Genomic DNA, 14,581 nt, shown 5'->3' with positions numbered 1-14,581 from the left:
ACTGCCCTCCTGCGGGCAGGGCCCCGTCCAGACTCGCGGGGCGTGATGCCGGGCCCCGTCCAGAGTCACGACAGCGCGACACTGCGCCGGGGTGAACGGTGGCCCTCCTCTGCCCCGCCGGACTCCCCGTTGCCTCGTGTTGCAGATGACGGGTCTGGACATCGAGAAGGACAGCATCATCGAGATGGCGTGTCTCATCACCGACTCCGACCTGAACATCTTGGCTGAGGTAGGACCTGCTTGGCACCTCCCGGGCACGTGTCACGCGTGTCGCCTTGATCCACGCCGGGTGTTTCTGCTCTCGTTGCCGCCGGACCCAGACAGGCCCCGTGGAGCGGCGCAGCCCAGCAGGCAGCCGTTTATGGCGCACGTTTTTCGGTTCCGGTGTGCGTTACATGCTGCGGTGACCGTCTTTAAACGGCCTCGTTCACCCTTGGCCTAAAACGGGAAGATGACTCAAAGCCACGCAGAAGGGAGATGTGCCGAATCCTAGAAATTAATACAAATACTTGTTTTTTTCCCCCCTTATTTGCTGCAGAACACCAAGTTTATGTCAATGTTTTATTTTTTCTACAGGAAAAAAAAATGTTTCTAGACTTCAGTTGTTTGAAAACATTTAAATACTGCATCATGAGCTTTTTTTTCCTTTTTCCTCCAGCCACGTAGGTAAAAGGAAGCTTTTCCAATTCTGCAGAAAGCTGTAAAAAACGAAATATGTGTATGTGTGTGTATATGTATATATATAGTAGCTGTAGCATTGGGGCCCTTCATATTCTTTTCAGTACTGTAATTGTTGCCAGCTGCGGCTGCTTCAAATTTTTATTTAAGGGTGATTGTAACCAGGAAGATGACAGTGACATATGTCATGACCGTATCCACGTGGAGACGTGCTATCCTGTTGCACAGGAGAAATCGTAGCTTTTATACCGTGATGACAGGAACAAGGTTTTCTGGCAGCTAAGCCTTGCAGAATAGGCGCGATGTTGGGAGTGAAACTCGGGTTGCTCTCGGCTCATGTATCACGACTTGTTAAATAAGGTTCAGATGGAGAACCTGGTGAGATGATGCTTGGACAGACAAGGATGTGATGCGACTTCCACATTTCAGGCTGAATTATTATTCAGCGTTAAAGAACCGCCACCAACCCCAGCAGTCTCCATATGTAAAACAGGGTGATGTCATGTCAAAAGGCCTTTTGGGAGTAAAAGCAGTCAGGTCGCTTGGAAGAGTATTTCAACTAAAAGCTGTAGTTCTAGCACTGGAAGTTTAATCCTAGTGAGACTCATTTCATGGCACATGAGACTGCTGAACTAAGCCACCTGGGGGCAAGAGTGGAACAACCTGAGGGTAGTTGTCTTGTAATTTTCTTTTTGAAGCTAGAGCCATCCATGCAAGACGCAGATTCTTGCTGTCTGATGTAAAACTAGAATAATTCTGCTGCTTAGACTTTGATTGCACCGCTTGTTTTTCTGTCATCCACAGGGCCCCAATCTGATTATAAATCAGCCAGACGAGCTGTTGGATGGCATGTCCGAGTGGTGTAAAGAGCATCACGGGAAGGTAATGGTTCTAGAGAAATAGCACCAGAATCGCTGCTTCCTTGTAACTGTGTAACCACCTTCATAGTCTTAATCTCAGGATTGTTTGAGCATTTCAGAGGGGGTGCCTATATGTGGAAGAGCTTAAAGTATAAATGGACAAAGCAGACAAAGGATGGGGGGAAAGGAAATATCATTTCCATTTGACAGGCTGGGAAGGGAGGTACAAACAGACTGCATAGTTTCCCCAAGGTCTCGCATGAAGACCGCAGCAGAGCTTGGAGATGAATCCAGAAGTCCAGCGTCACAGTTTACCTTGTTAACTGCAGGCCTGCCCTGAAATGCGTTATGGCCAGCAACTTTGTTCAGCAGTAACCTGAAATAGGGCCGTTCAGTATTGTCTGGCCTGGAGACTTACCACACAGGCAGATGGATGGAGAATGGGCTAGATGTTCCTCAGCTGCTGGTGGTTGGGAAATCTCAGGCAATAAAATGAAGCGGATGTGGGCCTCACCACTTGTGTTCAGCCTGAAACAAACTGACTGACATCTGGTCTGGTTCTCAGTGCTGAGGCTAATGCTAAGGGCTGGATCTATGCAAAAAATTTGCCACCATAAAGCTCATCCTCATGCCATTTGATGTTTAGGTGGCTGGGCCCTGGTGGGGAATCTAAGGCCCTGAATTAGATGCCTGAACCTTATGCTGTGCAAAGAGAGTCCAGTATGAAGTGTGTAAGAGAGAGCGGGGTGTCTCCCTTCGAGTCAGGATTCACAGCCCTGACTCCCTTGGTGCTAGGTGCCTGAGTTGCAGAGAAGTTGCTGCCTTGTAAAACAGGGTTGAAGGGAGAGGGAGTGGTGCTGTTCAGCTTGCCTGCAACTGTCTGCTGGATAAAGCATTCAACCAAGCCATGTGAGATGCTGGGGGCTGGCCGAATGCACATCTCTGCACTTTGCTGAGAGTGCCCTGACCACATGCAGCTGTGGTAGGGGCCAGCCTGAACCCCTCCCTTGAAATCTTTTATTAAGTATAAAACAGCATCATCAAGGTAGAGATCAAGGTTGCCTCTGAAAATGAGACCTGGGTTCTAGTTGCTCTCAAAGGACTTCTTATGTGGTTTTGATTGCTTACGTAACTGTTCAGTCTGGACCATAACATCCCGGGTTGCCCTCGTGTTAGGTATGAGTCGGTCACTTGGCTAGAGAGCCTTACGCTCAATTCTTGCCCCTTCATCCTCTCCTTATAACTGCCGCCGCGGTTGCATGGAGCCTGGTCCTGTGAGGGTGGTAGGTACATGCTGAGCATACACATGGGATCAGGCCAACAGAGCAGGGACATGGGGAAGCACCTAGCCAGAGGGTTGGGGATGAGAAAAGCACTGAGCAGCTCAGGTTTGACCCAACCAAGGCAATTCCGGACATGGGCAGAAGCAAAACCCATGTAGTAAAAACGTAGTCAGTAATGAGGTTAAACAGGGGTTTTGAGGATGGTGTACTTGGACCGAGGGGCCTGAGTTCTTTTGTGGATCTAGCCCTAATCGACTGAGGAAAACAGCATTGTGCCAATTTACGAGAAGCTGATATTTGGCTGGTTATTTTTCCCCATCCCCAAAGGCTGGAAACCTAATTTATTTTTCATTGAAAGCTTAAATTTTGCAGAAATAGATTATTTTAGCGCTCTCACTCACCAGGGAAAGCTTCTTCCTTGCCAATGGCAAGAAAGTGAATGGATTTTCCAAGCCCTGATCATGAATTTAAATTCAAGGTAGTTTTTGATTAAGCGATGAAGTTATAAAACACCCATAAATCCCTCTTGGGCATCTTTCTTTCTGTGGGAGAGATTAGTAGGAACTTGGGAAACAAAAAGGAAATCATAAAGTAGATCCTTTTTGAGTTTAGAATCCAAACACAGCTCTGCTTCTCAGGTGAATTGGAGATGGAAGCACAAGTCATCTCTGTTTGTGAAGAGCTACTTATTTTAATTGGCTAAAGAAAGATAAAATTACAGCACAGAGGAAAATACAAGCACACAATGAAATTTTTAAGCACCACTTGGGTCTACCAAGTAGTCTTTTGTAGCACAGCATGGAAATATGCAGCACAGCCAGATGGAAATAAATCTTTGGGGACCTCTTAAAGCAGATCTGAAAAGATGGATGTCATAGATTACCTCTTCTGTGTTTATTTGCAGTTTGGCAACTTAGAAATATCAATTTATATTTTTCAAGGTTGGATTAAAAAACAGTAACAAAAATCATCCCTGAGAGCAGTCTGCAGACACCTAGCTGTGCGTTGTGAAATCCTGAAAGCAGGGGTTATTGCTGAAATGCTTACAGACCATTAACTGCACTGATACAATCCAATAAATAATCCATTTTGTAAACTAGCAAGTGCCTCTTGTTAAATAGATACAATGCTATTTAAATGTTCTGCTGGAATACATACATTTATGTACATAAAGCTCTTTACAAAGGCCAAGTAACTGGGGGCTACTCGACCCCCGCCCCCCCCATCCCCCATAAAATAGCAGGTAGAAAAATATCATAGAGGTTTATCTGCTGTGGTCCACGTTGGATGCATCTGTAGCAATAACGTACAGTGCCATACGCTATAAGCAGTCATCCCACGGAAGTCAGTGGGATTGCAGAGTAGGATTCTATTCAGCATTGAAATCTATCCTTAGCCACTACTGACATAGATAACAAAATGTTGAGATCTCCCAGAGTGCAATACAGGAGCTGAGTTGTATTTTTTTCCTTAATGCTGTAGGCTATATTGACATATAAATAACGTTGGGTTGGTAGATAGTTTGCTGTATAGACTTGCTACAAGTATTTTTTTAGTAGTGGTAAATATTTGACTTCTGTTGGATGGCTCTTTCTTGCAGTCGGGCCTTACTAAGGCTGTGAAGGAAAGTACAATTTCACTGCAGCAGGCAGAGTATGAATTTCTGTCCTTTGTACGACAGCAAACACCCCCTGGCCTCTGTCCTCTTGCAGGTAAAATATGTACTTATTTTTAATACTAATAACATCATCCCTCCTGCAGCTCCCAGCTGGGGTTCAGAAGGCCTGTTAACCTGCATGGCAGGGGTGCTTTCGCCTCCTCCTTCCTGCAGGCAAATTGAGTGTCATTTACTAAGAGAGAGTTCAGCACTGGGTGTCAAACCATCCATAAATTGCCTAAAGCAAGTACTGCATAGAAATTATGCAGGAATCTTAAATTTCTGTTAGCATTAATGCTTCATTGTATGGTTATGTTAGTACTGGCATAACTTACTGTTGATAGCAATTGGTGAATGCAGAATATAAACAGTATCCTGGCATAGGCACCTTCCCCACCCCCTCACTGATATGAATCAAACCAATGGCCAAAAGCTACGTTCTAAATGTCCTGTTACTCAGACACGTAGGGGTCAGAGTCATATGATCCGAGTGAAATATGTTAATTGGAAGGCTTTTTTGCCCTTTGGTGAAAAACCTGGAGTTTGTATAACGTTTGGCGCTTTTATTGAGCCATCTATTTACAGCTACTGTGTCATGCAGAGAAAGTAATTGAGGAATTTAATGTAGAGTGATTATACGTTTGAAACTCACAGAACTGCTCCCTAATAAGCAAATCTGACAAAAACCTTTAAAATCATATTTACTAGAACACGAGACTTAGAAACCTTCCCCAGCTTGCCTAGCCTGTTTCTCGTTCAGATGTCATTTAATGTAGCTTTGTAGTGTCTTGAAAGAAATACCTGTTTTATGTCTTTCTAGGAAACTCTGTTCATGCAGATAAGAAATTCCTTGACAAATACATGCCTCAATTCATGAGGCATCTTCATTATAGGATTATTGATGTGAGCACCGTCAAGGAACTTTGCAGGTAAATACTACACAAAGTTAAATGGGTGTAAGGAGATCTGAGGAGATCTGTAAAGTGGGATTAATTTAGTCTTCTAAAACAAAGGAAGAGGGTTATTTAGGAAGAAGACTGGACGCTGATTTAGCTTGTTTCATTACGTCACTCGCACCACACACAAAGTACTGCAGTCTGTTTCACGAATTGCATGTAAAGGAGGCATTTCGCTTTTGCAGATTATGTTATTTTGATGCTTGCTTGAAGTTGTGACTTTTCTGCATACCGATCCAACCCAAATTATTGCATCCATTTTCAGCAAACTCAGTGAGGCACCCGGGTATATATTTAAAATTTAATTTATAGCCTTAAAATTAATTTCTTCCATACACAGACGCTGGTACCCAGAGGACTATGAATTTGCACCAAAGAAGGCAGCTTCTCACAGGTGAGGCTTCACTTTTGCCTTTATAACAGAACATCAGTCCCGCTTAAAAAGGATGATGCACTTTCATCTCAAAGTGTCGAAAGCCGAACCATTTCATTATCCATCAGTGACTCTCCCGCGTTTCTGCTCAAGCCAACCCAGATGCAGCGTCTCTCAGCACTTTGGTCTCGTAGTGATAATTAGTGAAAGCCAGCTTAGCAATGCTCTGCTCATCTCTGTTGGAGCAGATGTGTTGCTAGAGGGCCAGTGGTAGAGGGAATTGGGTCTTTGCTTGACTCTGCTGAAGCCAATGCCCAGGGACTTAAATGAGGAACAGGATTAGTCCCCTTGCGTTTCTGTGTAGAGTGCTTAGCACTGAGGCTTCAGTCCCTACAGGGGCTCTGCGTGCTACTGGAAGAGAGCGCAGTTGTTTAGTTTGCATGTTTCATAAGAAAAGATTTTGAAATCAGAGCTTGTCTGACCGATTGCTGGTGCTGAACACAGTGGAATAAATAAACCTCCACTGTTTTAACTCCTTCACACCAAGAAACTAAGCCATCGTAGTTTAGCACAGACAGGAGCACTACTGTTCTAAAATCGCCTTTGGGACCCTAACCGACTGGCAGGGACGCTCATGTTCATTCCTGTTCCAGTGTAACAACATTCCTTCACGTGAGGGTGGTGAGGAGGTGTGGCTACTTGCAAAGGGATGCAAGAAAGTAGAAGTAATCCTTACCCCTTCTCTTAGCTGCATGACACACTACCTGGGTAAGATGAAAAGGCCAAGGGAGCAGCCTGCATCAGAGCCTGGAGCCTCACACGTCACAGAAGACAGGTTTACCTGTCGCGGCTGATGTTAGAAGCTTTTGTGTATTCAAGTATAATGGGGGGGAGGAAGGCTAGGTGACGTCTGGCTATTGCTGAGGTTTACTGGTTGAGGACAGGCCTGGTTTGGTGCACTTTTGGGAAGCATTTGTTGAAACGAAACCTTCAGATCAAGGAGTGATTAGCTGATGGAGTCCTGAATTCAGGAAGTGCAGTACTTAACTATGGTTTTTGACATTTTTGGTGGCAAAAATCTACATCCTGGTGTGATTTTTCCCCCCCCCCCCCTTGATCTTCAGTGCATACTGTTCTTGACATCTGTCCTTTTAAAAAAAATTACTTGTATTGCAATAACCCAGGGGCACTAGCTGAAGTCAGGGTCTGTTTACACTGTTCACGTAGTTAGTTTATGCATAAATGCATAGTTACTGTGGCTGTCCTGAGGACCTCACATAACATGGGAAGAGAAACAAAGCACAGTGAGATGAAATGACTTGGCCAAGGGCACACTTAGCAGATAATTTGCTAAATCATAGAAAATGAGGGTTGAAGGGACCTCAGGAGGTCACATCTAGTCCAACCCCCTGCTCCAAACAGGACCAGCCCCAGTATATCCCAGACAGGACTTTGTCTATCAGGACTTTGTCTACCTGGGTCTTAAAAACCTCTAGGGATGGAGATTCGACCACCTCTCTGGGTAGCCTGTCCTGATAATTTATTACCCTCCTAGTTTTTCATAATAGCTAACCTAAACTTTGCTTGCTGCAATTTGAATCAGGAACTGGACCAATTTTTCATCCAGTGTTTTGTGTCTCAGGATAATACTGACGTTTGTTTTACTTCTCAAAGCTCTGGAACCTGTTGGCTTGAAAACACTTGTATCTCACCCGGTGGCACTGGCTAATAAGTCATATGTTACTTCCTCGCACACCAGCCCTGCTGAACCTTTATTGCTTCCTGCAATCCGCATCTAGTGAAGACTGGTTTATTACTGATAGATTTGTGCTCCATATATTTCAGAGTTTTATTTCTTACAGTCTGGAATTTGAGAAAATGCATTAGAAGCCAGATTTAGCCCTGTGTGTGCGTGTGTACGTGTGTGTGCGCGCATTTTGAAACCCTGTTTAATTTTCTTCCAGAGCCCTTGATGACATCAGGGAAAGCATCAAAGAACTTCAGTTCTACAGAGATAGCATTTTCAAGAGGAAAACTGATGAAAAGAAAAGAAAACTAATAGAAAATGGAGAAAGCGATAAAGCTGCAAGCTGATTTCTCATCTTGCAATGCCATCCCATAGATGCATCTCCTAGTGCTTTTCTGTTCGCCATTCTTCTGGAAAACAGCTTCTTTCAGTTACCTTGTTTCTTAACAGTTGTCAAAACGGACGGAAGTCTGAACTGCTGCTGCTTTTCTGTTTGAGCTGTGAATCTGTACATTTAAGTCTCAGCAGCTCCTTTGTTTGTATGTACCAGGTAAATTCTGCTGTTTGATACTTCTCTTTATCTGGTTTTAGACGCACTCTTTTGTTACCAAATAAAACCAGTTCTGTTGAAAGAAGAAATTGTCAGGCTTTCTCTTTTCTTTAACAGCAGCATTAGCCAGAAACTTCTCAGCATAATGGTCTTCTTCACAAAAGTGAACCAGCCTTCCTTAGTTTGTAAAATAAAATGCTCTAAGTAACGGATTGCAGTCTACAGCAGTCATATTGGTGCAAGTGTAAAAAGAAATCCCTTCACACAACACACTTTTCTGTTTAAAGCTAGGCTGAGCTTGTACATCATTTGGTGTAGTCTAATAAGCAGTAGGACTGTGGAATTTATTACATTTGCTGTCATGCGTACCTCCCATGCTTTTGGTGTCAGAGGTACAGCCGTCTTTTCTTTTGCCTGCTAATGTGCTGTAATTCAAATAACAAAAGCCCTTCTTAGCTCTGTGGAGGTGGTTATTCTTCAAGACTACCATTGGGCTATGTACAAAACCTGAGTTGTGATCATGGAGACGAAGTTTCAGTTGGGGAAAAAAGGTATATTCTGAAAGTTAGGACTGAAGTATGTTTCGGAGATGACTGGGCCAACCTGTAATGCACAAAATAATATTTCAGGTTTTAATAGGCTACTCCTAAATTTTAGAAGCAGATAATGAGTTTCCCTGTGGCCCTTGAAGATATTGCTGTTTAGTTCATTGGTGTGAACACAAGTACAAGAGTACAGGATAATTTCTATAAATCGTGATCTGGGGGAAAAGGACTGATACTTTTTCACCAATAAGAAAATTCAGGTAGCAACAGATTCACAGATATTCAAATCTTATCATTTAGTTAATATTGGGCATCACATCATCTGACTTGCCTCGTATTAAACCAGATTAGATTAAAACAACATGACGAGTGGATTCCCAAATCACAGAGTGTACTGCGAGCTGTTTGTGGTGGATGACATGGTCACGTTCCTAGGAGTCAAATAACGTCAGTTTTTAGATGTAGCCAGAAAAAGTGTCTGAATCAGTCTCAGTCTATATGCCTCGTCCTGGTGTTTTCTGCTTTAATAGTTCCTTTTCTGCATCTGGGCTCCTATGGGAAAGGGATTCTGGGGCTTTGCAAACATCTAATGCTCTCAAATGAATATATTGGAAGGAAAATATCTGTAGTGCTACACCAGAGCCATGATGATAACTGTCTTCATCTCTTGCTAATTGGTTTGTTTCCTGAGATGCATTCTTTTTTTTTTGATTAGTGATGGGGTATCATTTTTCTCCCATTGAATTTGATTTTTTTTTAATCTATTAAAAGATCAAAGTGATAACAGGAAAGAAACCCCCAAACGCACTTTTGACTTCTTAAAAGAAAATAAATGACTGCAGCTTTCACTCCTTGTGTGCATTTACCAAGTTAAAACCTATATACTCTCCTAAGCAAGTCCTATCTAACTTTGGTGATTTTGTTTCACAAGGGTTGGTTGCAAGCTCTTCCATCTGTTCAGGTTTGAAATGCTTACTTCATCCTCCCAAATTTGCCTTGTTCTCTGCCTGAATTACCAAGTGTGTTGCGCTTATACGAAAGGGCTTGATGATTGAGTTTTGAGGCTCTTGGATGCAGCTAGACCCAGCACCAATAAAGGAGGTCATGCACACAAGCTGAGTATTATGCCCTGCCATGTCAATCCTTAAAATGCATAGCGTGCTTCATGTTTAGCATGCGTTTCAGGGCCTGGTCTGGGTCCCTCGAGTCCCAGGGAAGATGGTTGCATGCTTTTGGAGTTTCCTCCTGAAAAGTCTCCATGCAACTCTATTCCTCTGTAAATGGATGTTAAGTATATAGTAAAATGGGTCACATTGAGTAAATGTTTAATAATAAATATTGAATTAAAATAAATATTAACTGGCTAGACATATCGCTATTGAAGGAAATATAAATACAGGCTACGGATTACTAGAAAGCAGGAACCTATAAAATATAACTCTATCAAACAAAAAAAGCCACTGCAATATTTTTTCATTCTGCTTCTAATAAAGCAGAGCTTGATATCATCGTTGAATGCGATGGGGAAAACATACTATTCAGCATCTTCATGAAAACGGTGATTCACTGATGCACTATTGAACCTCCTATGAAGCAAGTCAATTTTCTCTTCAAACAAGCATTAATTTGATCGGTAGTTTTGAAATTAGATGTTGCACAAAACACGCTTCTACCCTTTTTTTAAATTTATTTATTTTTTGTCTGCCAATACCACTGGGGGAAAGAGGATCTCATCCCAATCTTACATTTCTCATTTGATCGTGTCTTGCTATCTGACAAAACAAGATGAGTGACTAATTTCTGCAAACTGTATCTAGGGCTCTTCCACTTGGGTTGAGAACAGGCACTAATGAGAGTGTTTTATTGGCAGTGCATATTCCTCTGCATGCTTATGCCTTAGATGTGAAATGCAAGTTGTGTGTGTTCAGATTGGCCACCAGAGGGAACCTTGCAAACCTTGTGAATGCAATGCCACTACATGGACAAAAGGCGTTGTTTCGCATTTATACAGAGTTACAGCATTTGGCAAGGTATAGACTTACCCAGCTAGCACATGCAAAACGTACCCTGTGTACCAGATTCGTTAGAGGCATTGGCCAAAGCTAGGAACAGGAAATCAAGACTCGTGGGCCCCTGAAATCCAGGGTTGAGGCCTTGAGAAGCAGTGAATTGACTGATAGGGAGGTACAGGAATCACTATTGGCAGCGTCTTAAACTATACAATAGTCGAAGCACTGCTTAGTTTGATCCACAGCTTCATTTGGTCAAATCCTTTGTTTCCAGAATAATGCCTCTTTCATCTTTTATTTGGTCACTTTTTGCCAGGTGTTCAGTGTTAGATCAGTTAGTAGCTGTAGGCGGCTGCTTTGTGTTTAATAAGGAAAGCAAACCACAGAAGAGAGAAGCTGAAGTGCCCCAGGAAATCCCATGTTAAATGATGACTAAGCATTGTCATCAGCAGATGTGGCTAGCAGCACTGCTAGCCTTAGCATGTGCTCTGCGGATCTGGGGGTATATCCCTGGGTCATCTTTGAAGAAGAAAAGCTGCCTGCAAAGACATGGCTGCAACTGAATACAGGAGGAAGTGCTCCATCATAATCAGGAATAAAGGTTGTAGTCGTATTGGTTTGAGAAAACAAGCGTTCTGTGCTAGAGGTGGTAATCTTTTATTAGATCAACTAGACAGCTGCAAAAAGAGGTTTCTTTATCTGCAGGCTTTCAGGCACACGTGCCCTTCCTCAAGCATAGGAGAATAAAAAGATTATATGCAAAGGCATCGGAGAATGCAAAGTTTGTAAAATTTCTCCCAAATAGAAATGAAAATTCATATTTCACAGGAGAGTTGGAGTATAGAGTAAGATCTCCTGGCTGGTACAGTTCATTTTTTTATTTTCTGCAAATTAGGCTCCGATAAAAGTTGGAGCAGTCTATTTACCTCAAAGGTGTCTGATGGCAAGTGGGATGTTGAATTATGCGCCTTTCTTCTTACGACATTACGTATTTCACAGGAGGATTGGTGATGAAAGCTTCTCCGGGGCCAGGAATTTCTCTTGGGTTGAGGTTGTTTTGCAGGTATGCAAATCTGGCTCGAAACAAAAGGCTGGGGCAGGAGAGTTAGCTTCCAGGTCTCAAGGTGTTGAATTTTGCTTCCTTCTGGTAACATGATGAAGTTTTGATTTTCAAAACGGCTAATCATCATGCATTTATACCAACTTGTAGTATGAGTGGCAGCAGAGACATCTGCAAGACCCGCCAAGACAAACTGGACTCGAGGCTGTCACGTAGCAAGTCGACTCCCGGTCTGGATCAGGGCTGTGCTGTGCTGAGTCTCTCCATGTGCCACCTGCTCCATTTTATGCTGAACAGGTCTTTAGGATCTTAGCAGTTAGCAGCACAGCAGAAGATCAGGCATCCGGCCAGGCTTTGCTGTCCTACCACGTGGCTAGGGCAGGCCGTGGTCCGTGCCATTTCCCCTGGCCGCACTCTGGACCGGTGACGCGCCTGCTCTACCATCTGAACAGCTCGCTCCATTTACTGTGTTTCCGGCTCCGTATTGGGAAGTATTCCTGTAAACTGAAGCCTCACGCATCACTACATGACAACGATTTGTTTAGAAGGTCACATCCTGGGGCCATTAAGGAGCTGCGTCCTTTTATTTCTGAATCCACTGAATAATGGAAATTAGACGCTGACAATTGTGGATGGCCTGGAAAGCATGCCGGCACTTGAACTTCTTGTCCGGGGCTTTGTCATTCAACTTGGCAAGGGAAACAACGTGCAAAGACCTGGTGGTGTTAGCAGCATATTGCTAATTTTGTGAATTAGACACTGGAAGTGAAGCTTCAGCACGTAGGAAGCCTGGCCTGGCTAAAGAAGAAGCGCACAATGTTCCACCTTCCTCCGCTGTTAATACTCGGGGCATTAGCCAGGCATTCAGACAACCACTCAAAAGTCCCCTCTGGTCTCAGTTCCCCATCAGCAGCAAAAGCCTGCCCTTGCCTCGGGCGTTACAAAGCTCAATGCATTAAAAGCTTTGCAAGTCATAGATTAGTTATTGTTTCTGACGCTGGAATGACTGATATCAGTCTTGCCTTGCGCTGGGTGCTTATTCCTAGATTGCCCGAGCCTGCCAAAATGGACTCACAGAACAGCCTCTTTTCTGAGGGTTTTTAGTACTTAAGTTCTTGGTCCCAAACAGGCAGAAACACCTTGGGTATCTCCACCGCTGCCGGTTTGGTTCCAAAAAGAGCCAAGTGGTAAGGAGGAAAATTCAGGTTCTCCCTAAACCCATTTGTCATCATTATGTCAGCCTCCACTCCTCCAAAAATTCCTGCCCAGGCATATGCATTGACGGTCTGGGTGGCTCTCATGCATACACCGTGATCCAGAAGGATCGACGGTTGTCACCATCGTTATTCCTCACCAATTTTCATGGAAGAGTAGAGCGGCAGTATTTTGGGTTTTGGGGACAGTAGAAACATGCTAGTTTGAAATGTCTCCCTTGTTCTAGGCTAGAGACATTGCATCTCTTGATGCTCTTTAATAGCACTGGGGCGGTTTGTGCGTCAGTCGTAGCCTTTGGAAGAGTGGAGAGCGGTGAAAAGCTAGCATTAAAAGCCAGATTAACCACCCCCAGTGGATCTGGCAGTTTGAACCCCAGCAGCCACCAATGCATCCGCTTAACCAAAGCTGCAGAAATCGGCAAACTGATTATTTTTAGTCACTTCCTTTGTTAAATGGGTTAATGGAACAATTGTATCAGTGTCAGGAAAACTAGCAATCTCTTTTTCACATTGTAATATGGATTTTTTAAAAATACGTTTTTCTCTTTTTCTCCCAATTCTTAAGGAATTCCGCCCTTTACCCGGTTTTTTAAAATTAACGTCCAAAAATGTCAACTTTCTGGGGGCAAACCAGCTGCAGTCAGCGCATGGTTTTCATTATCACCATCGTTTTCTCTATTCTTTTTCAGTCTAGATGAAATGACAGCCAACAGACACAGGTTAAAAGCACATTGATTTGTTTTCCAACCCCGCAGCTTGTGGAATATGCACTGATCATATCTCAGGTATCACTGAAGAGTGTTTAAGGTCTTAACGTTGTCATTGCCACGTACCACACAAGCGTACCCATGAAAGTCGCTGAATTTTTCTTTGTCCACCTGCATCTTCCAGACAGTTCCTGCTTTGATGACTGCTTTTGTCCTTGGGCTTCGAAGGAAAAGGTACCCGAGGGCTTTGCGAATGCTGACTACGTTCCTGGTGTCAGTACCATGAGTGATGTTGTCACCGTCTTTGGTAGAAAAAAGGGTGACAACAAGGTGCCTGTGTTTTTTCCCCAAGTTCAAAATTCCCCTTTGTGTCCCTCACCACACAAATCTTAAATTTACAACCAAGTAGAGAACAGCCAAAGGAACAACTGAAGCTCAAAAGTGCTTTATATGAAGGCAAAAAGTTTAAATAAAGTCATCAATCCCAAATAGAGAGTGCCCTCCATTTTTAGCAGGTTAAAAAAAAATAAAAAAGAGGAAGTCAATAAAAGGCCCGAATGCTCCTGAAATTGAAGCAGGAAGGACATTCTCATCCCTCCCTTTACAAAGTAATATATATCCACTGACAAGATGTAGACTCTCCCAGGAGAGAACTCATTTTCATCTTCAAACAAAAGATGAACCTCAGCCAGGGCTCTAAAATCAGATGTGGAGCTTGGGATGCCGAGCATTTTGCAAAACATCGCCTCTGGGGACAGTCAGTCACATTCCCGTCCTGCTTTCCTCTCTCCCTGCCTTGCTCCCTGACAAAGCAAATAATGGTGAGCCAAAAATATTTGCAAACTAATAACTTGGCAGCACTGTGCGCCTACGGTAGCAATTTTGACTGACCATTTCTATCTACCGCGCTCAACGGCTTTTGGAAGGGCTGCAAAATGTGCA

At 43.4% G+C, this 14,581-nt stretch overlaps 1 protein-coding gene across 1 annotated transcript in view; it reads left to right on the top strand.

Annotated features, from left to right (window-relative positions):
- REXO2 (RNA exonuclease 2) overlaps positions 1-8,193 on the top strand; it is a 9,025-nt gene extending 832 nt beyond the window's left edge. Inside the window, exons 2-7 of the mRNA XM_019556523.1 lie at positions 64-229; positions 1,483-1,560; positions 4,422-4,533; positions 5,299-5,407; positions 5,775-5,828; positions 7,772-8,193. Coding sequence (XP_019412068.1) covers positions 64-229; positions 1,483-1,560; positions 4,422-4,533; positions 5,299-5,407; positions 5,775-5,828; positions 7,772-7,901 — 649 coding nt within the window. The 3' untranslated portion in view covers positions 7,902-8,193. The remainder of the gene's footprint in view (positions 1-63; positions 230-1,482; positions 1,561-4,421; positions 4,534-5,298; positions 5,408-5,774; positions 5,829-7,771) is intronic.
- Positions 8,194-14,581: the final 6,388 nt, after the last annotated feature.

This window comes from Crocodylus porosus, unplaced genomic scaffold (genome assembly GCF_001723895.1).
Source record: "Crocodylus porosus isolate Cpor-Errol unplaced genomic scaffold, CroPor_comp1, whole genome shotgun sequence".
In the NCBI taxonomy this organism is placed as follows: Eukaryota; Metazoa; Chordata; order Crocodylia; family Crocodylidae; genus Crocodylus; species Crocodylus porosus.
The sequence above is the reverse complement of the archived record's forward strand: the minus strand, read 5'-3'. Positions and strand labels throughout refer to the sequence as shown.